At 45.8% G+C, this 23,695-nt stretch overlaps 1 protein-coding gene across 3 annotated transcripts in view; it reads right to left on the bottom strand.

Moving 5' to 3' along the window:
- LOC119969304 overlaps window positions 1-23,695 on the bottom strand; it is a 66,164-nt gene that overhangs the window by 18,823 nt on the left and 23,646 nt on the right. For 2 of the 3 annotated variants that reach the window (XM_038802754.1, XM_038802755.1), the window contains 6 exons: window positions 23,025-23,045; window positions 15,592-15,849; window positions 12,650-12,697; window positions 10,524-10,595; window positions 7,852-7,917; window positions 940-1,176 (listed from right to left, as the gene is read on the bottom strand). In XM_038802754.1, the coding sequence (XP_038658682.1) occupies window positions 940-1,176; window positions 7,852-7,917; window positions 10,524-10,595; window positions 12,650-12,697; window positions 15,592-15,849; window positions 23,025-23,045 (702 nt within the window). The remainder of the gene's footprint in view (window positions 1-939; window positions 1,177-7,851; window positions 7,918-10,523; window positions 10,596-12,649; window positions 12,698-15,591; window positions 15,850-23,024; window positions 23,046-23,695) is intronic. The other variant, XM_038802756.1, reaches the window with a different exon arrangement.

Genomic DNA, 23,695 nt, shown 5'->3' on the forward strand with positions numbered 1-23,695 from the left:
CTGAAGTTTAATTTGGATATATATGGTTAACCAAGGAAAGCCAACATGGATTTGTTAAAGGCAAATTGGTCTGAAGAACTTGATAGAAGGATAATCATGGTAGAGCAGTAGATGTATATAGAGGGTTGCTGAAGGCATTCAACAAAGTGCCACACAGGAGACTTGTTAAGAAGATTGAAACCTATTAAGGGGAAAATAAATCTAAGCTAGAAACAGGCTCTCAATCAGATGCGAAGATATCAAAATGCCTCAATGAGGTACTTAACACTGCTTTTTCGACAAGTGATGAAAACTACAAAAATGAATGCATTTTGCTCCATGGCTTTTCTTAATTCAGAAAGATTTAATTCTCATTCCAGACACTAGACTATTATTTTGATTATTCTTCTGTGCAACACTGAGAGAGTGCTGTGCTGTCAGAAGTGCTTTTTTCCCCAGAAGAGATATTAACTGGCTCTCTCGGGTGGATTTCATGTCAGTATTTGAAGTCGAGGAGAGGAAGGTGCCTTGCGAAAAGTGATCCTATAACCAACATTACTAAAATAGATTATCTAGTCATTTATCTTAATGCTGCTTTTAAGAGTTTGCTATGCTCAATCTGGTGAATATGCTTTACACATTATAACAATGACTCCACTTCAAAATCACTTTTTTCCTGTGAAATATATTGGGCAAGCTGATATTGCGAAATACACAATATAAATACAACTTTGTCTTTCCTTTTCACTAACAGTTGTGACACATAACATGGGCAGCAAATTTGAACCATGCACAAATGTCACAAAACACAGGGTGGGATTTTCCAGCCCCGCCTGCCACTTTGCCCGTCCGGTCCCACTGAAAGTCAATGGACTTTGGCAGGGGCACCTCCTGTAGCCGGTCTGGAAAACCCTAACCATCGTCTTTGCAACCTACAGAATTATGAGTATCTGGTCTTACGATATCTCTTAGCAGAAGCCATCTTTTGCCTGAGCCTCTCCTCATCATTGGTTTTTTCCATGAAGATGTGGATCACGGCAGCAAGCTGGTGAAAATCTTCGGCACTTTCCAGCTCGAACAGGCAGTCCTGGACAACCTTCCGTGGTAGTCCCAGCAACAGGCCAAATTCACAGACATTTACCGACATGCCCCTGCCAGCGTCCAACTGAAGCAATGTTAATGCCTCTCTGACGAGCTCTAAATGAAGAAAAATCAACAGGAATAAAGGTGAATGAGCTGACGTGTGGGTTTGAACCAAACTCTTATGACAGAAATTCCTCCCTCATTGTTGGATATTGCAAACCAATGTGATAAGGTCACAGTACAAGAGTGGCATGGGCTTATGGCATCCTAATCCTGGACTTCCTGGCACTAAGTTTGCAGTTTCACTCATACAGACCACAGAAGATATAAAACACAAAGGGATTTCCATATGAGGAGCGGACTCGAGGGGCTGAATTGCCTACTCCAGCTCCTAGTTCTTATGCTGACATTCTATGGAGCACAGAAACCAAGAGTAGGACATTCAATTCCTCAAGCCCGTTCTATCACTTTACGAGATAATGACTGAGTGAACATTGACAAAACAATATATACACTGTCAGTATATGGGTAAATAAACCAACATAGAGCTTCATTATATAGGTTAAACCAGCATTCAGGTGCAGCATGTAATAAAGAAAGCAAATGGAATGTTGGCATTTACAGCTGAAGGAATAGAGTATAAAGGTAAAGAAGTATTGTTCTGTGTTCAGTTTGGTCACCTTATTTGAGGAAAAATGTAGTGGCATTGGAGGCAGTTCATAGGAGGTTCACTGGATTGATTCCAGAGATGAGGGGCCTGTCTTCCATAGATATAGAAACATAGAAAATAGAAGCAGGAGGAGGCCATTCGGCCCTTCGAACCTGCTCCTCCATTCATTATGATGATGGCTGATCATCAAATTCAATACCCTGATTCCACCTTCCCCCCCAATTCCCTTGGTTCCTTTATCTCTGAGAGCTATATCAAATTCCTTCTTGAAATTACACAGCATTTTGTCCACAACTACTTTTTGTGGTAGAGAATTCCACAGATTCACCACTCTCTGGATGAAGAGATTTCTCCTCACCTCAGTCCGAAAAGATTTACCCCTTATACTCAAACTATGACCCCATGTTCTTGAGTCTCCACCATCATTTTTTCTGAATCTACCCTGTCTAATCCTGTTAGAATTTTGTAAATTCCTACGAGATCCCCTCTCACTCTTCTAAACTCCAATTAATATAATCCTAACCGCCTTAATCTCATCTCATATGAAAGTCCCACCATCCCAGGAATCAGCCTGATAAACCTTCGCTGCACTCCCTCCACAGCAAGAACATCCTGCCTCAGATAAGGACACAAAACTGCACACAATACTCCAGGTATGGCCTCACCAATGCCCTTTCATCATTTTCACCATACAAAAGAGAAACAGAAACAAAACAACCCCAACAATATAAAAATGAAAACAGTCCCCCCTCAAACCCAGCCCCCCTCCCACCCTCTACAATCAATGGCAACCAACTCCCAAAAATGCATAATAGACAAACCCCAGGAATTGTAGAACCCCTCCTTTGGCCCCCTCAGCTCAAACTTCACCTTCTCCAGGGTCAAAAAACTTCAACAGGTCCCTCTGCCACGCCGAGGCACAGGGTGGAGAAATTGATCTCCACCCCAACAAGACCCGCCTGTGAGCGATCAGAGAAGCGAAGGATAAACATCTGCCCCCACATCTGCCTGCAACTCGGGCCGGTCCGACACCCCGAAAATGGCTTTAGGCGACCAGGCTCCACATCCATGTGCAAGACTCCCAAGATTGTGCTAAATACCGCCCTCCGAAACCTTTCCAGCTTCAGACAGGACCAAAATATGTGACTGTGGTTTGTGGGGCCCCTCCCACATCACTCACAGACATCCTCCGCTCCCTCAAACAGCCGGCTGTTTGTGCGCCTTATGCATGACTTTCAATTGTACCAGCCACAACCTCGCACACGAAGTTGAAGTGTTTACCCTCCGCAGCACCTCACACCACAATGCTTCTTCCATTGCACCACCCCCCCCAGCTCTTCCTCCCACTTTGCCTTAATCCCCTCTATAGACAGCCTGTCCTCTTCCAGGATCCTTCCGTAGATTGCCAAAACAAACCCCCTTCCCAGCTCTCCCGCTGACAGCACCGCCTCAAACAATGAGGAGGCCGGGACAGAAGTCCACTTTTCTCTTGCTTAGCAGGCCCGCAGCGCTATCTGTCTGTAGATAAGGTTGGTGTGAAGCTTCACTTTTGGAGGTGAGGCATATAAAGCATTAAATGGATCAATAAACCATTGTATATTGTCAGTAAATAGGTAATTATATCACAATAGACTGCCATTATATGGGTAAATAAATCATTATAGACAATTATTACATGGGTATTGAGCCACTATAGAACATCTTACACCCAGGTTCAATTCCCCGCTGGGTCACTGTCTGTGGAGTCTGCACATTCTCCCGGTGTCTGCGTGGGTTTCCTCCGGGTGCTCCGGTTTCCTCCCACTGTCCAAAGACGTGCAGGTTAGGTGGATTGGCCATGCTAAAATGCCCTTTGTGACCAAAAAGATTAGGAGGGGTTATTGGGTTACGGGGATAGGGTGGAAGTGAGGGCTTAAGTGGGTCAGTGCAGACTCGATGGGCCAAACGGCCTCCTTCTGCACTTTATGTTCTATGATATTAACTTGAGTTCAAAGCCTATCACAAAGATCAATGTATCTAAGTTGTATAGAGTGTGAATATGTGAAGGGTGTTCACTTCAGTCTAACATTGTACAAATAGAAATGGGGAACACTTTGTGATTTATATTTTAAGTGAAAGACACTGCTAAGGATGATTGGAAGAAGTCTCCTAGTGAAACTCTAACAGCAGAGGCAGTTTGTTTAAAATTGATTTGGCCTTAAATTTACAGTTGCTATGGTGCTTGGTAGAGCATTTAAACTTTCTGTACCACTTTGATTTAATTTGGCAAAAAGCTTCTATAAGTACATAAAAGGGAAGAGCCGCTAAAGTGACTGTTAGTTCCTTGGAAAATAAAACCAGAGAGTTAATAGTGGGGAACACAGAAATGGCGGATATGATAAATCAATATTTTGCCTGGGTTTTCATGGCGGAGGACACTAGCACCATTCCTATAGGAACGGGCAATTCAGAAGTAATAGAAAGGGTGGAACTTAGAGCAATCAGCTTTCAGTAGGGAATCGGTACTGAAGAAACTATTGGGATTGAAGACAGCTAAGTGCCCAAGGCCTGATGGCCTACATCCTGGGGTGTTAAAGGAAGTGACAGTGGAGATAGTGGATCCATTGGTTATAATATTCCAAAATCCCCTGAACACAGGAAAGGTTCCATTGGATTGGATTGGAAAAATGCTAATGTAACCTTATTCAAGGAGGGGGGAGGCAGAATGGTGCACGGTGTCACAGTGGTTAGCACCATTGCTTCACATCGCCAGGGATCCAGGTTTGATTCCTGACTTGGGTCAATATCTGTGCGGAGTCTGCACATTCTCCCCCTCTCTGCGTGGGTTTCCTCCTGGTGCTCCGGTTTCCTCCCACTCCCCAAAGATGTACAGGTTAGGTGGATTGGTCACACTAAATGGCGGACCCACACCGCGGGCCCGACAATATAAGTCCCCCCCGAGATTGCACACGCCCTCCGATCAGTGGCCCTCGATCGCGAGCCTTGTCGTCCTGGAGGCCCCCACCCCCCGTTGAAGGAACCCCATGCCTCCCACCAGGGCGGCCGCGGACTGAGTCCGTAGCCGCCATTCTGAGCTCCCACCATGGAACCATGAGTAAACCACACTGGCGGGAACTCGGCCAGTTGTCGTTGGAGAATCGCCTTGGGGGCCTCTTCCAACGGCGCCGCATCCGGTCGCCGGAGAATTGCGACCCGGCGTCACAGGCCATCTCGGCGTCAACTCCAATTCTCCAAGCCGGCGCAGGCTCGGAGAATCCCAGTCCATAAGTTTCTAAGAGATCTCCTCTCACTCTTTTAAACTCCAATTAATATAATCCTAACCGACTTAGTCTCTCCTCATATGACAGTCCCACCATCCCAGGAATCAGCCTGGTAAATCTTTGCTTCACTCCCTCCGTAGCAAGAATCACCTTCCTCAGATAAGGATATCAAAACTGCACAGAAAACTCCAGGTGTAGCCTCACCAACACCCTATACAAATCCAGGGAAACATCCCTTTTCCTGTACTCAAATCCTCTCATTATGAAGGCCAACATAGCATTTGACAGAGTCACGGTCATCTTTAGTGCAGATCTGAAGCTAAATAATTGAAAGAGGATGTTAGCTTGGCTCTGTGTGAACTCTGTTACCTTATTAGATGTCATGGATTTCAACATTGCTCCAAGACCAATGTTTAAAAAATGGAATCAGTCGCTAAGCCACTGGTTCTCAAAGTATTTTGACCACGGTCCACTTCAACGGGGCATAAGACCTCACAGACAACCTGCAGGTCTTATCCCACGTAGTTTTGCTCATCACTGCCAAAATTTCATTTGAATTAATGGGATGAATGGGTGACACCAGTGAGGTGACGTCTGGTTCCAGGCTGGAGAATTTCAGTCTCATGGTGGACCCCACGTTCAGCTTTGTTCTTCGTTTTCAGTTACTCATCCTTTGAATATTTGCAATGGCAAATCCACAATACTTGGACTTTACCTGAAGCCAAATGTCCGGGCGGCACAAGTGGCTAGCACTGTGGCTTCACAGCGCCAGGGTCTCGGGTTCGATTCCACGCTGGGTCACTGCCTATGCAGAGTCTGCACGTTCTCCCTGTGTCTGCGTGGGTTTCCTCCGGGTGCTCCGGTTTCCTCCCACAGTCCAAATCGTGCAGGTTAGGTGGGTTGGCCATGATAAATTGCCCTTAGTGACCAAAAAGGTTAGGGGGGGTTATTGGTTATGGGGATAGGATGGAAGTGAGGGCTTAAGTGGGTCGGTGCAGACTCGATGGGCCGAATAACCTCCTTCTGCACTGTATGTTCTATATCTTTCTCGTTGAATACCAGCTTCAGTGATTTGCATTTTGGCCCAGCTCGCAGAATGGCTACAGACCAAATGTTGGGATTAGAATAAATGGGTGCTTGATGATTGGTGCAGACATGATGGAATAAAGGACCTCTTTCTGTGCTGTAAAGACCTATCACTCTATGACCACCTGTGTCATGGAAATAAGATAGTCAAATGCTTCGAGCTTCGTTTCAGGTAATTTATTTGGACACGAATCGTGGAGGGGTTGAAATGATCAGAAGGCCACCCCAAAACACTACCGTACAATATTAAGAGCATATATTTGTAACATGAAATAAACAATCTCAAGGATAAAAACAGGGGGCAGGATTCTCTGATCCTGAGGCTAAGTGTTGACGCTGTTGTAAACGTTGTTGCGTTTCCCGACGGCGTCAACATGGCCTCAGGATCAGCAATTCAGGCCCTTACAGGGGGCCAGCACGGCACTGGAGCAACCCTCACCGCTCCAGCTGCTGATCTCGGCGTCAACTGAGCGCCGCGGGATCTGCGAATGCGTAGTGGGACCGGCGCGATTTCTGCGCATGCGCGGTGTCTCCCTTCTCCGTGCAACATGGCGTAGGGCTACAGGGGCTAGCAGGGAACAAAGGAGGCCCCCAGCCCGAGAGGCCGGCCTGCCGATCGGTGGGCCCAATCGCAGGCCAGGCCACAGCGGAGGCCCCCCCCACAGGCCGCCCCCGATCCTTCCATGCTGAGGTCCCGCCAGGTAAGACCAGGTTAGAACGGTGTCGGCAGGATTCTGGTCTTTGGTAAGGCCGCTTGGCCCATCCCAGGCGGAGAATCACCGGGGGTGACCCGTTTTATCCAATGGGATAGAAGCTAAGTCAAGGTGGAGGAAGATAAACCAGATGAAGAGATGGAAGAGCCAATAGGAATTTCAGAATTCTGGTTAACAGCCTTCAAGCATTTTGATTTGCTCAGTGACATGATACAGGACCACGATGAGTCCATCCGGCGCTGCGCCAATGGTGCTGATTCTCCGCTCTCCGGAGAATCGCATCCCAGTGTCGGGCGTTGTGGCGTGATTCGCGCCGGTCGCAGCAATTCTCCAGCCCGGCCTGGGCTCAGAGAATCCCGACCAGGCTTCTGCAGGCCATGTTTACACAAAACAAAACCTTGGGAAAGTTCTTCAAAAGTTATCTGGTATGTTCTCCGTCTCTGGCTAAAACAATTTTAAAGCAGACTATCAGCAGAAAAAAAGTGCAGCTGCAGCATTTGTTTACATTATTCGACCTTCCACGAGTTTTTAGAGAAGCAGAGAAAAATATAGCCAAGTATCCCATCATGCTTTTAGCAAGTGCCTTTTCTTATAAAATATAGCCAAGCAACTAGATATTAATGAATGCCCTTAAGCGGGCAACTAATCTGCACACTAAATTCACTTCTGCAATCTGGAAGATCCTGACAGACCACACTTGAGCCTGATGCAGTGGCTCTCAATCATTCCTCATCAGCCTTCACCCTGCTCAAGCAAATAGGACAAGCACACATTGTTCCCCAGACATCATAACTCAAGTGGTATATGAGTTTTGCTGAAGCAAGGCAAATTCCACTGTAACTATCTGACTCAGTGATGCTTCTTTCTCCCTGGAAAGCAAGGGTGTTCTCAACACTTTCTTCTGCCTCTCTGAAGTGCAATGGCCTGCGTCCTGGGTGCTGACCCCTAAAGCATTAAAGACACTGAGGCAGTCCCAATCAATAGGCGTGGAAGGAGCTGTACAGTTGCCCATTTTAATACACTGCCATATGGCAATTTGTGAGACCTGCCACATACTGACCTTTCTCTTTTTGCTGCAGCTGAATTTCTTTGTCAAATCCACACTCCAGCTTCAAATCTTGCAACACTGAAAGATAATAAATGAAAAATAAATTTCAGAGAGAGCTGGGTTGACACTGTCAGTGGTTATTTCTCACATCACTGATGATATTTGACACAAATCTATACATTGCACCAAAGAAAATGAGTGTTTACCAAAATCACAGAACTGTTACGATACAGGAGACCATTCAGCCCATCATTCCTGCACCAAATGAGCATTGTGACTTGGTGCTATTTTCCTGCTTTTTTCCTTGCTCTTGCGCCCCTATTAATAAGCTTTCAGTAACCACTGACCTTCTACTCTGCTCCAGACCCTCTTAAACAGTATATAATTAATCACATTTCACCCTCTCTTTAACTCTGAAGAAGAGTCTAATGGACTCGAAACACTAACTCTGTTTTGTCTCCACAGAAGCTGCCAGTCCTGAATTTTTCAAGCAGTCTCTGTTTTTGTTACCCTATTAATAAAATCCAGGATACTATATACTATATTTACTGCCCTCTCCACCGGTTCTTCCACCTTCAATGATCTATGTACATATTACACCCATGTCCCTCTGTTCCTGCACCCCCTGAAGAACTGTGCCCCTATATTGTGGTGACTAGGGGTTTTTCACAGTAACTTCTTTGAAGCCTACTTGTGACAATAAGCGATTATTATTATTATTATTGTCTCTCCATGTTCTTCTACCAAAAAATATCATGTCACCCTTCAAAATTTCAGTCCTGAATGTGAATCATTGGAAACTCAGCAGAGTGCAGACTGGACAACTCACACAGGACGACCACACTGAGCAGTTGGAAAGGTTCAGCAGTTCACCTAAATAGTAACCTTAATACAAGCCTATTGTCCCAAACCAGTCTTCCTGCTGATGTGTGGAACTTGGAATGCAGAGGAAACAAAATATCTGCCTTCAGCATAGTTTCAGGACTTCCCAATTAATTACCTTCTCAAGTGCAGGCAATTTTTGAGCATCCATGACAATCACTGAACAAATCAATGAGTAGTCAACCTGGATGCTGTTGGTGGAGGAAGGAATGTTCCCTGGGAATGTTCTTCTTTGAGTGGAGTCCTGGGATTTTTTCCATTGTTCTGAGCAGGTGAACAGGATCTTCCTTGGCCATTCTACCATTGTAGTTCTTCCTATGCTAGATATTCCTATCTTCCCCATCAGTGGATGAGCCTTTATTCCATGATCGTACTCTCTGGAATTCTCTCCCTAAATCCTTCCTTCTGTGTTGCAACTCTCTTCAAATGCTACCTGAAAACCGACCAGAGTCCCTCTTCAAAGAATCCATAGGGCACAGTGATCAACTGCCTTACAGCGCAAGGGACCTGGGTTCAATTCCGGCATTGGGTGACTGTGTGGAGTTTGCACGTTCTCCCTGAGTCTGTGTGGGTTTCCTCCGGGTGCTCCGGTTTCCTATCACAGTCCAAAGATGTACAGGTCAGGCTGGGTTAGAGGAATAGGGCAGGGAAGTGGGCCTAGGTAGGGTGCTCTTTTAAAAAAATAATCTTTATTGTCACAAGTAGTCTTACATTAACACTGCAATGAAGTTACTGTGAAAAGCCCCTAGTCGCCACATTCCGGCGCCTGTTCGAGTACAGAGAGAGAGAATTCAGAACATCCAATTCACCTAACCAACATGTCTTTTGGGACTTGTGGAAAAAAACTGGAGCACCCGGAGGAAACCCACCAGACACGGGGAGAACGTGCAGACTCTGCACAGACAGTGACCCAAGCCGGGAATTGAACCCGGGACCCTGCTGCTGTGAAGCAACAGTGCTACCCACAGCTACCATACCACCCAGAGCACACTCTCTCGGTGTGTCAGTGCAGACTCAATGAGCTGAATGGCCTCCTTCCACACTGTAGGGATTCTATGATTCTATAGTCATTTGGAGCTGTGGATCAAAGCGCGAATAATAGGAACCCTACTGCAATAATGAACCAGCCAAAATCCAGTACTGGTACTCCTGAAGCTTGTGTCATCGAGAGAAATAGAAGACGATCCTTTTTTGACACTCAAGCCTATTGACTTTTAAATAGTTAAAAGGGAAGAGTTTGCAGAGCCGTAACACCTTGGCATCTCCCTTTGACAATTCAACTTGACATTTTTCACAGTAGTTTTTGACGGTTCCAATGAGCTTCACAGTTCCAATGTGTTTAGGAGCTTTTTACTCACTTTCATGCCTGCCGTTAGAATTTAAAAGGGCACTGTACCTTCCCCATAGGTGCCGCAGGATCATATCCAAACAGGTCCCATACCTCTTCAAAAAGGAATACTGGCTATCCAAATAGTCCCATAAAGTTCAGACCTGCTCCTACCAGCTCTAATCTGCACACGCTGGGTTTTACAGACCAAAATCACACATGAGTGGAGACATCTGCAGCTTCCCAGAGAAGGGAGAGCTAGGCCCGGAGCTTAGCAGAAGAGGCCCGAGTCCGGAAGTCCCTCCCTCATAAAAATGTTAGGTGCTGCGTTTGGGTTGCCAGAGGGTGAAGGGCGGCCTCAGTTACCATTCGTAACTTTTCCCCATCAATGATGCACATTGAAGAGACTGGGAGAAAGTATGCCCGCGGCACATAATTATGACCCAGGCAATCATTATAAAACGTCTTTACTCACAGAACGATACTGGCTGTGTTTCCTCTTGTGGAGTAGGAACAAGAGATGATAGCAAAGGAGGATATTCTGTATCTGCAAGGGAAGAAGTGAGAGTCGATAGCTACACAAACACACAGTACACCGGAGCAATTACAACACAAAGGACTATACACCTTTATCATACACCTACCCTCCTTGCAGGAAAACTTTGCTCACAGGGAATGTTTTCTTTGAAATTCTACATACGTGCTGGGCAGTTGAATTGGACGTGGAATTACAGGGTGAACTTCTCATTGAAGAGCTGGTCTACATATTGTGGCCCATGATATATATCTTAGTTACTCTTAGTTATTTTATTTGCCATTTCCTAAAAAGCTGTGGCAATCCCTGGTTGCCAGGCCATGTGTACACAAGTTGGTGACAGATATTGAGTTAGGTGCTTGAGGTTGATTTAATTGGTGTATGCTGAAAGGATTCAGCAGGGTTAATTCAGAACTGAATTCCTCTGGTAGGGGAGTCTAGATCAATGAGGAATACCCTCTCCTGACGTCAATTCAATCCAATCCCTCACTCCTCTCTTCTTGGTGTACTCTTCCCCCCCCCCCAACTAGGAAATACTCTGCCCCTCACTCTTTCCATTACACTCCACTCCCACCCCAATCCTTAGGGACATCCCATCATTCCCCTCCGCACACACCCTCCTCACTACACTCCCACCCCCTTTTCGATACCAAACTACACGGGATACTTCCTTGTTCCCCTCAGGGACATTTCCTTTCCCTGGGCTGGCCATCCATCTTAGGACACTTTATACTCCATGGGACATGTTCTCTTCCCTGTTCCAGCTCCCTTTCTTTTCCTCACCATCTGCCTTAGGAAACTCCCTCTTTCATAAGAACATAAGAGGTAGGTGCAGGAGTAAAACTGACCCAATTATCCCGACTCTCTGCTTCCTACCAGTTAGCCAATCATCTACCTATGGTAATACAGGTATATTACCCCCAACACCAGGAACTCCCATCTTGTGCATTATCCTATTAAGCAGCACTTTATTGAATATCTTCTGGAAAACCAATAACACTACATCCCTGGTTCTCCTTTATCCACCTTACTTGTCACATCCTCAGAACGATAAATTCACCAAACACTATTTCCCTTTCACAAAACCATGTTGACTTTGCCCGATTATGATTTTCTAAATCTCCTGCTATTACTTTCTTCCCAATGGATTCTAGCATTTTCCCAATGACAGAAAGTAGGTTAATTGGCCTATTGTTTTCTGCTTTTGTCCTCCCTCCTTTTGTGAATTGAGATATTTGCAGTTTTCCAATCTGCCGGGAGCTTTTCAAAATCTAGGGATTTAGGAATATTACAATCAACGCAGCCAGGAGATATTACATCTCTCTCCCCTCTGTTGTCCACCTTTCTTCCTCTTTCTTCCCCTCTCTGGGACACACTCTCAGTCTTCTAGCAGTCCCATTCTCAAGGGCACTCCCCCCCCCCCCCCCCAACCCCAACCCCCCCCCCCCCCCCCCCCCCAACTCATTCAGGGACACTCACTCTCTCCCACCAACTTTCCGACCTGTTCAGGATCATTTTCCACCCCTCAAAGATGGTTCCTCTCTCTCCATCCATTTGCTAGAGTTCAATGGGAGCATGCATCATGGACTGGCGTTGGATTGATCAATTTTGAGGTTGAGTAGGTTAACCTGAATTTTAGCTCCTCCAATAGCAGTCTGAAGAATACTGAATGCAGCTTACACGTAATAAGGGAAACTCAGGAACTTCTCAACTGTAATATTTTCCTGGCTGGACGTTTGAAGGATTGCGTTCAACACAAATACAACGGGGGAGATAAACAATATAGTTTGTAAGTTATACCACTCCCTTCTGTTGGTCTCCAGTATTGTATAGTATTACAAGAATGGAGATCAGTGAAAGGTATGCAAACATGACAGCAGAATCATCATAATCTATTAATCACATCAATACTCACTCACTATGGGACAAACAGTGGGACAAGGACCATCACTGTGGTCTGCAACTTGCTACCAACATTGCAGCATTGGGCGAATAATTTGATATACATTCTGTAAATAACTAACCCTACTGTTGTCAAGTGTTTTATGTAGAACTAGCTCTCCTACCTTGCTGTAGCTGGATTGGAAATGTTGGCTCCCTCTCATTGAGAACTGCTGTAAAGAGAGAGAGGCAAAATTATTCACAAACTTTCAAGATTGGGATTGGGTCCAAAGATGCTGACTCCACATGATGATGTGCTTAATGACATCACCCACCTCTGGGATAGGCTGGCTGTTCAACAACATCGCCCACCTCGGGGATCGTGAGACTGTTCAGAGACAACAATCACTGCAGGGATAGGCCAAATGATCAAAGACAATAATCACCTCAGGGGTAAGCTGAATGTTCACAGACATCAACCATCTCAGGGATAGGCTGAATGCTCAGTGACAACTTACAATTATATAATGCCTTTGAAGTAATAAAACATCGAAAAACACTTTACAAGAGTAACATTAGGTCAACTGAGACCGAGCCATACAAGGTGATATTAGCGCGAATGGCCAAACACTTGGTCGAAAGAGGTAGGTTTTAAGGAGCATCTTAAGAAAGAAAAGTGAGGTGGAGAGATTTAGCAAGGGAATTCCAGAACGTAAGGTTTTGGGAGCGATGGAGCAATTAAGAAAAGGGAATGGGTGGAGCAAATAAAAGAAAGGAATGCTCAAGAGGCCAGAATTAGAGTAAAGGTATCTCAGGGGCGCAAAGGTCGGCAGAAATTATAGAGAGAGGGAGGGGTGAGTCCTTGGAGGGATCAGAAACAAGGAGTTTTAAAAATTGTGGGGTTGCTTAGCCAATGTAGGTCAGTAAGTACAGGCAGATGCTGCGAGGAAGCACTTAGACAGCAGAGTTTTGGATGACCTCAAATTTGCAGAGGCTAGAATGTGGGAGGCTTCTCAGGAGTGCATTGGAATAGTCAACTCTAGGAGGTTACAGAGGCATGGATAATAGTTTTAGCAGCAGATGAGCTGAGGCAAGCGCGGAGTTGGACAAATGTTGTTGAGGTGGAAATGGTTGGGGGGGGGGGGGGGGGGGGGGGGGGGGGGGAATTGACTAGCCACCTTGCCCACCAAAGTCGATCGCGATTTACATTCCTCAACAGTGTTAGGATTATCTTCAGCGGGACCCTCTGGTCCCGCTGGCAGTAAGGGCTGGAAAACTCCCCCCAGGGTCTTAGTGATGGTGCAGGTATGTGACTTGTAGTTTAGTTTGGGAGTCAGATATATCACCAAGATTGGAGACAAGGCGGGTTCAGCCTCAGGCAGTTGCTCAGGAAACAGATAATGTCTTTGGTGAAGGAATGGAGTTTATGATGGTCCGAAGATAAAATGGCTCACATCTTCCCAATCTTTAATTGGATGAAACTTCTGCTCATCCATGGATGTTGGACAAGTAGTCTGATAATTTAGAGTCAGTGGTTGGATTAATAGAGTCGGGGGTGGGGAAGTGCTCGGTGTTATCAGTGTACATGTGAAAACTGATATGTGTTTTCAAATTATGTAGTTGAGGCACTTTGGAGTATGTACTCATCAGAGTTTAGAAGAATGAGAGGCGGCCTCATTGAGACATATAGGATTCTCAGGGGGCTTGACAAGGTAGCTGCTGAGAGATTGTTTCCTCTTGTGGGAGAGTCGTGGACCAGAGGGACAAAAGCTCCATTTAGACAGACATGAGGAGGAATTTATTCTCTCAGAGGGTAGTGAATCTGTGAAATTCTTTACAGTCTGTATAGTCTGGGCCATTAAAGATGTTCAATGCTGAGATGGTCAGATTTTTAATCAGTCAGGGAATTAAGGATTAAGGGGATAAGGCAGGAAAGTGTAGTTGAGGATTATCACATCAGATCAGTCACGAGCTCATTGAATGGAGGAGCAGACTCAATGGGCTGAATGGCCTACTTCTGCTCCTATGTCTTTTGCTCTTTTGGCAGTTAAGTAGAGAAATTGGGCAGCACGGTGGCCTAGTGGTTAGCACAACCGCCTCACGGTGCTGAGGTCCCAGGTTCGATCCCGGCTCTGGGTCACTGTCCGTGTGGAGTTTGCACGTTCTTCCCGTGTCTGCGTGGGTTTCGCCCCCACAACCCAAAAATGTGCAGAGTAGGTGGATTGGCCACGCTAAATTGCCCCTTAATTGGAAAAAATAATTGGCTAAGTTAAGTAGAGAAATAGGAGGGGATCAGGGATGGAAAATTTGGAGATACCAGAGATAATGGTTTGGAGTGAAAAGAGAAGTAATTGATGGGTGATTCTTTGGCCACAACTAGATAGATAAAGCAAAAGCAGGCGATGTGATAGAAAAGAAGAGAACATGAAAAGGCAGCTGAAATGGGCGGATACATGGCCGATGAAATTTAATGCAGAGAAGTGTGAAGTGATGTGTTTTGGTCAGAAGAATGAGGAGACACAATATAAAATAAAGGTACAATTCTAAAGGTGAGTGCAGGTGAAGACACATGTCCACAATTCATTAAAGGTTTCAGGGTAGATTGAAGAAGCATCTCAAATTCTATGGGATTCTAAGCTTTATAAATAGAGGCATAGAGTATAAAAGCAAGGAAGTTATGTTGAACCTTTATAAAGCAACTGGTTTGGGTGGCACGGTGGTGCAGTGGTTAGCACTGCTGCCTCGCGGCGCCGAGGACCCAGATTCGATTCCGGGTCACTGTCCCTGTGGAGGTTGCACATGTCAGCATGGGTCTCACCCCCACAACCCCAAAGATGTGCAGGGTAGGTGGATTGGCAACACTAAATTTCTCCTTAATAAAAGAAAGTTATAGAAAAATAAAACAACTGGTTCAACCTTAATTGGAGTATTGTATCCAACTCGGCACACTGTTCTTTAGGAAGGATGTGAAGGCTTTAGAGAGGATACAGAAAAATGGTGCACAATCAAAATCTTTAATGACCGAATATTCACTGTGACTTCTTTCCTGCAGCATCTTAACTTGATATTGATACTCTCCATCTGTGACCCCAGGTCAACTCGTATTTAGCTAAACAATGCAACATACCCTCACCATTGATGTCTTCCGCCAGGATTGTGTCTTCTTCATGGAGAGCCTCATAGAGTTTCTGGCAGGAACGTTCTCCTTTCTGCAGGCAGATATTAATCAATCGCTGGGCTTGACAGTAAAGTGTAGTCTCCCCCTGCACAATGTCTAGCTCGTACTGTGAAATCATTTCATTGGAGAATAACCTCATGGCGATGGGAATAACCAGGTGCCCAAGCCGTTGACACACAACATTTGCTTGTTTTTGTAGTTTTTGCTCTACAGAGATACAAATTTACACAGGTTACAGACTTATTCACACTAATGTTATTCCGTCTACAAGTGATGCTCTGCAAAGCAAATGGAAAAATAGGAACATGCTCTTTAAGCAAGCTATCATCACAACTTCACTGCCAGGGCTCCCTCTAGAGAAGGGTAACATCAATATCATTCTCCCACACATTGGTTGTTCTACATGAGAGACTTATCATCAATGGGTTCCATTTATTGAGGTCCCCGGCAGCATCAGAACATCTGGATAATAAGTTCCTTGCCAAAGCAGGCATGCGATAACAGAATAAAAACAAATTGCTGCGGATGCTGGAATCTGAAACCAAAGAGAAAATGCTGGAAAATCTCAGCATGCCTGGCAGCATATGTAGGGAGAGAAAAAAACTAATATTTTGAGTCCAGATGACCCTTTGTCAAAGCTAAAAGACTTAGAAAGTGGGAAATATTTATACTGTGGGGTGAGAGAATGAAAGATGAGTCATAGCCACAGAAACCAAGGGAACAGAGTTCTAATAGCCACAGAAATCAAGAAAAAAAGAGTGCTAACGGCAGTCCCCAGAGAGAACAAAAGGTGCGAAAGGCCAAACAGTGGAGAAACTAACATCAGAGTGTAAACTGCGACAGATGTAGATGTGGGAGGAGAGGAAGGGGAAGCAAAGTGGAGAAAAGGTGAGGAGAGGTGGGATGAAATGAAAATCGCTTATTGTCACGGGTAGGCTTCAAATGAAGTTACTGTGAAAAGCCCCTAGTCGCCACATTCCGGCGCCTGTTCGGGGAGGCTGTTATGGGAATTGAACCGTGCTGCTGGCTTGCCTTGGTCTGCTTTCAAAGCCAGCGATTTAGCCCTGTGAGCTAAACAGATAGGGGTGGGGAAATATATATAAAGAAAGTCAAGAAAGAAGAAATGGTAAAAGACAGTTAAAATGAAATGGGATGAAAATAAAGGGGTTGAGGTGCCGTAGAACTCATCATCTGAAGTTGTTGAATTTGATGTTGAGACCGGAAGGCTAGAGCGTGCCTAACCGGAAAATGAGATGTTGTTCCTCCAGTTTGTGTAGAGCTTCACTGGAACAATGCAGCAGGTCAAGGACAGACATGTGGGCATGGGATCAGGGTCTTGTGTGAAAAGGCAAGCAAGGGGAAGGTCAGGATCCTGAATGCGCACAGATCAAACGTGCTCAGCAAAGTGATCACCCAGTCTGCGTTTGGTCTCTCCGATATAGAGGAGACCACATTGGGAGCAGCGAATGCAATAGACCAGATTGAGAAAGGTACAAGTGAAACGCTGCATAACCTGGAATGAGTGTTTAGGGCCTGGGATATTAAGCATCGAAAAGGTAAAGGGGCAGGTGTTACACCTTCTGCGATTGCATTGGAAGGTGTCACGGGGTGATGGGAGAAGTGTTGTGTATGGTGGAGGAGTGGACTAGATTGTCTCGGAGGGAACGGTCTCTGCGGAATGCTGACAGAGGGAGTGAAGGGAAGATGTGTTTGGTGGTGGCATCCCGCTGGAGTTGGCGAAAATGGCGGAGGATTATGCTTTGCATAACAGAAGAAGAAGCGTGACTCTTCCTATGGTACTTCACTCATTCTAGAAACCACAACTATTCCAAGTCTTTCCCAACCAACCTTCCATCTTGCACCCTCTGTAAAGTTGAGCTCATCAGTGGCTCACTAGATAACAACCTTGCCTTTAAGTCACAAGATGGTGGGCACAAATCCCACTTCAGACACTTGAGCACAAAATCCAGGCTCACACTTCGGTGCAGTATTGAAGGAGTGCTGCACTTCTCTTTTATTTTTTTATGGAATGTGGGCATCACTGGTTAGGCCAGCATTTATTGTCCATCCCTAATTGCTCTTCAGGGGGAATTTTAAGAGTCAACCACATTAGAACATAGAACAGTACAGCACAGAACAGGCCCTTCGGCCCTCGATGTTGTGCCGAGCAATGATTACCCTACTTAACCCACGTAACCGGTATACCCGTAACCCAACAATCCCCCCATTAACCTTACACTACGGGCAATTTAGCATGGCCAATCCACCTAACCCGCACATCTTTGGACTGTGGGAGGAAACCGGAGCACCCGGAGGAAACCCACGCACACACGGGGAGGACGTGCAGACTCCACACAGACAGTGACCCAGCCGGGAATCGAACCTGGGACCCTGGAGCTGTGAAGCATTGATGCTAACCACCATGCTACCGTGAGGCCACATTGTTGTGGATCTGGAGTCACATGAAGGTCAGACCAGGTAAGGTAGGCAGATTTCCTTCCCTAAAGGACATTAGTGAAGCATATGGGTTTTAGCAACAATCAGCAATAGTTTCCTGGTCATCATTGGACTTCATCCAGATTCATATTCAATTCAAATTTCACCATCTGCAGTGGTGAGATTTGAACCAGGGTCCCCAGAGCATTAACTTCGGTCTCTGGAATAGTAATCCAGTGACAATATCATTACGCCACCGTTTCCCCAGGATGCAGTGGAGGAGCCATCTTTTGGATGAGGTACGAGAGGTGGGAGTCCTATCTACCCTCTCAGATGTAGAAGATCTCATGGCACAGTTTCAAAGAAGGGCAGCGGAGTTGTCCTGGCCAAAGTTTATCCCACAACAGCACTAAAATGAAACGAGAGGTCGTGATCTAATTGCTGTGTGTCGGAGCTTGCTGTGCACAATGGCTGTTGTGTTTTCTACATCACACCAGTGATCACACTTTTAAAAGAACTTAATTGGGCAAAGCACTTTGTGGCGTGTTAAGTCCCAACAAGGTAAATAAAGGCACATCTTCCTTCTCACCCAAAACTCTGCTCCCCATCCCACACAAAGTCCCATTCACCCATCGCCACTGGAACCACCGACCTGCATAAGCCTCGGGTCCAGCGATACCTTGACTTTGAAATTCTCATCCTTTTCTTCATATCCATCCTTGGCCTTGCCAGATATCTGCACTTCTCCAATTCTGATCACTTGCAATCCCAGGTTTCCTTTGCTCCAACACTGACGGTTGTGCCTTTGTCTACTTGGGCCTGAATCTCTGGAATTCCGTCCCTCAACCCTCTCTGGCTGGCTCTCTCTCTCTCTCCCCCAGCCAGTACGGGAATTGAAGCTGCGCTGTTGGCGCACTCGGCATCATGGAACAGCTGTCCAGCCAGCTGAGCTATTCCACCCCCATTTTCCCTATATGCTTTGTCAAAACTTCTAGTAACTTTGAATGCTTCTATTAAATTTCCCTTTAACCTTCTCTGCTTTAAGGGGAATGATCCCAGCTTCTCCCATCTCTTCCCATAAACTCTTCCCTCATTCCTGGTTCTGGACACACCCATCATTGGTAACATCTTCCCTGGATCCACCCAGTCTAGTCCTGTTAGAATTTTATAAGTCTCTATGAGATCCCCCCTCATTCTTCTGAACTCCAGCGAGAACAATCCCAACCTAGTCAATCTCTCCGCATATGAGAATCCCGCCATCCCTGGAATCAGTCTGGTAAAACGTCGCTGCACTCCCTCAAGGGCAACAATATCCTTCCTCAGAGAAGGAGACCAAAACTGCACACAATACTCCAGGTGTGGTCTCACCAAGGCCCTGTACAATTGCAACAACACATCCCTGCTGCTATACTCGAAACCTCTCGCAATGAAGGCCAACAAACCATTAGTCTGCTTTACTGCCTGCTGCACCTGCATGCTTGCCTTCAGCGAATGCTGCACAAGGACACCCAGGTCCTGCTGCACACTCCCCTCTCCCAATTTACAACCATTCAGGTAGTAACCTGCCTTCCTGTTTTTGCTTAACCCCACACTTCTCCAAATTATACTGCCTCTGCCATTGATTTGCCCACTCGCCCAACTTGTCCAGACCATGCTGTAGGATCCCTGCATCCTCATCACAATTCACCCTCCCACCTAACTTGGTATCATCTGCGAACTTTGAGATGTTAAATTTTGTTCCCTCATTCAAATCATTAATATATATTGTGAATAGCTGGGGTCCCAGCACCAATCCCTGTGGTACCCCAATAGTTACTGCCTGTCCATTTGAAAAGGACCCATTAATCCCTACTCTTTGTTTTCTCTCTGCCAACCAGTTTTCTATCCATCTCAATACATTTCCTCCAATCCCATGCGCTTTAATTTTGCTCAATGATCTCTCATGCGGGACTTTGTCAAACGCCTTCTGAAAGCCCAAATATACCACATCGACTGGCTCTCCCTTGTCAACTGTACTGGTTACATCTTCAAAGAATTCCAACAGATTTGTCAAGCATGACTTTCCCTTCATAAATCCATGCTGACTCTGACTGATCTTGCCACTGCTTTCTAAATGTTCCGCTATAAAGTCCTTGATAATGGATTCAAGCATTTTTCCCACTGCCCATGTTAGGCTTACTGGTCTATAATTCCCTGCTTTCTCTCTTCCTCCCTATTTGAATATCGGAGTGGCGTGAGCTACCCTCCAATCTGCAGGGACAGTTCCAGAGTCTATAGAATCCTGGAAGATGACCACCAATGCATCCATTATTTCCACAGCCACCTCCTTAAGCACTCTGGGATGCAGATTCTCAGGCCCGGGGGATTTATCCACCATCAATCCCATCAGTTTTCCCAGCACCATTTCTGTACTAATGACGATCTCCCTCAGTTCTTCCCTCTCACTAAACCTTTCATTCTCCAACATTTCTGGAATCTGATTTGTGTCCTCTTTTGTGAAGACAGAGCCAAAGTATGTATTCTATTGCTCAGCCATTTCTTTGTCCCTTATTCTGCATTCCCCTGTTTCTGTCTGTGGGGGCCTACATTTCTCTTCACCAATGTCTTTCTCTTCACATATCTGTAGAAACTCTTAGCGTCAGTCTTTATGTTCCCTGCAGGCTTCCTTTCGTACTGTACTTTCCCCTTCTTAATCAATCCCTTTGTCCTTCTTTGCTGAAATCTAAACTGCACCCAATCCTCAGACCTATTATTTTTCTTGGCCAATCTGTATGCTTCTTCCTTGTATCGGATACCATTTCCAATTTCCTTTGTAAGCCATGGATTGGCCCTCTTACCCCCTTTGCTTTTGTGCCAGACAGGAATGAACATTTGGTGTCGTTCCCCCATGTGTTACTTGAATGTTTGCCATTGTCTATCCACTGTCATCCCCTTAAGTAACTCTCCCCAATCTAGCAAAGCCAACTCGCGTCTCATATCTTCATCACCCCTTTATTAAGATTCAGCACCCTAGTCTCCGAATCAACTACTTCACTCTCCATCTTGATAAAATGATTCTATCATGTTATGGTCGCTCATCCCCAAGGGGTCTCATACAGCCAGATTGACAATGACTCCCTTCTCAGGGAGGGAGGATCTCATAGAAACCTATAAAATTCTCACAGAATTAGACAGGGTAGATGCAGGAAGGATGTCCCCGATGGTTGGGATGTCCAGAACCAGGGGTCACAGTCTGAGGATACAGAGTAGACCATTTAGGACAGAGATGAGGAGACATTTCTTCACCCAGAGAGGGGTTTGGCTTTTGGAAATCGTTATCACAGGGAGAACTGGGGCGCAAACATTGCACGTTTTCAAGAAGTAGTTAGATATAGCACTTTGGGCAAAGGGAATCAAAGGATATGGGGGGAAGGCAGGATAAGGCTATTGCGTTGGATGATCAGCCATGATCATAATAAATGGCGGAGCAGGCTCAAAGGGCCTCTTCCTGCTCTTATTTTCCATGTTTCTATCAATTTCCGTTTGTGGAAGAGAATTCCAAACCTCTATCACCCATTGTGTGTTGAAGTGCCTCTTAACTCTCCCCTAAATGGTCTGGCTCTAATTTTTAAACTATGCCCCCTCGTTCTAGAATCTCCAACCAGAGGAAACAGTTTATCTACTCTGTCTTTACCAACAGACCTTTAAGTCTTCAATCAGATCGCCCCTTAAACTACTTAAATCTAGAGAAAACAGGCCTAATTTGTATAATCTCTCCTTGTAACGTAACCCCTGAAGTCCAGGTATCATTGTTGTAAACCTATGTTGTACTCCCTCCAATACCAAACCAGTGCACAAGTGATCTGATATTGGAAAACTGCAGGTATTTTGGAGGATTGTGGGGCTGCGGGAGGTTGCAGAGGTAAGGAGAGGGTGGCATGTGATACTGCGTATTCCAAAGATATTGCCGAGCGGCAGCCTGTCAAAATATCTAACAAGGGGCCTCACGGTAGCATGGTGGTTAGCATCAATGCTTCACAGCTCCAGGGTCGCAGGTTCGATTCCCGGCTGGGTCACTGTCTGTGTGGAGTCTGCACGTCCTCCCCGTGTGTGCGTGGGTTTCCTCCGGGTGCTCCGGTTTCCTCCCACAGTCCAAAGATGTGCGGGTTAGGTGGATTGGCCATGCTAAATTGCCCGTAGTGTAAGGTTAATGGGGGGATTGTTGGGTTACGGGTATGTGGGTTTAAGTAGGGTGATCATTGCTCGGCACAACATCGAGGGCCGAAGGGCCTGTTCTGTGCTGTACTGTTCTATGTTCTATGTTCTATAAGTGTGTCATATCCCACACGGAGGTGGGAATGATTATCTTTCCTGTGGTTCCCGCGGAGTATGAGCTCCCCCGCTGAAGGGTGGGGTAACTCCCTTCAACCCTGTATAAAAGGTTGGCCAGTAAGGCACCGACCATGAACAGGTCCGTAGGGATTTACCGGGAGTTATATTTAACGTAACAGTAAATAAACCAAAGTTCTTTATTCTTACTCGGTGTGGACTCCCCGTGTCCTTATTAATGATTTATTTGGCAAAGTGGGTTAGCCCTGCAGCCTCACGGCGCCGAGGTCCCAGGTTCGATCACTGGGTCACTGTCCGTGTGGAGTTTGCACATTCTCCCCGTGTCTGCGTGGGTTTCGCCCCCACAACCCAAAGATGTGCAGGGTAGGTGGATTGGCCACACTAAATTGCCCCTTAATTGGAAAAAATTAATTGGGTACACTAAAAAAAAATTTTTTTTAATAAAAAAAAGATTGATTTATTAGGGGGGATGGCGCTGACCAGCACGATCACAGACACCCGGATTGGCAGCCACAGACAGGAGCATTAAGTTTGCAGCTCAACCCCCATCATCACTCATCTTCACCTTTACTCACGGTAGCTTATCCCTGCAGTTTGAGCGACATAAGATAACATACCTGTTGGCCCACGAATGATACCTGTAAAGATAGAAAACATATTCTTGAATCAATGAGTAATAAAAGCTCAATTACTAGTTACTCCTATCTCAAACGAGATCGCACAGAATCAAATTTACCAGAGGAGCTACCCGAGTGAGACAGGGTGGCGGAAAGCACAACAAGATGTCTCAAAGGAATTGACATCAAACAGGAAGCATATGCAATTGCAAGATTTTTGAAGATAGACAAGAAAGATATAAAACAAAAAAACCTCAATCGTTTATTACAGCACATAAGAAATTGTGAAATGCGTTGCAGTCCCAGCCAACCATATCCGCATCCGTTAGTTGCTTGAGCAACATGGGCTCTGAGTTGCTGAGCTGGAGTACGAATTGAAGACATTCCAGGGCATTGGGGAGGGAGGAGAGTTACTGCGATATGTCTTCCAGGGGGCAGCCACATCCCCCAGGTTAGGCACAATTTTAGAGGTGGTCACTGGTCAGAAACAGGAGGACGTGACTGCGAGTCAGGCAGTATGGGGATCCAGTGCATTGTGATGGCGGAACCTCAGCCCTTAACTTTGACCAACAAGTAGGAGGCATCTGTACCTTTCTGAATGAGAACAAGGGCGACAGGTTGGATGAGCACCATGGTGCAGGATGCATTTCAAGTGATGGGATGAGAAGGAA

Source organism: Scyliorhinus canicula, chromosome 7, assembly GCF_902713615.1.
Source record: "Scyliorhinus canicula chromosome 7, sScyCan1.1, whole genome shotgun sequence".
Classification (NCBI taxonomy): Eukaryota; Metazoa; Chordata; class Chondrichthyes; order Carcharhiniformes; family Scyliorhinidae; genus Scyliorhinus; species Scyliorhinus canicula.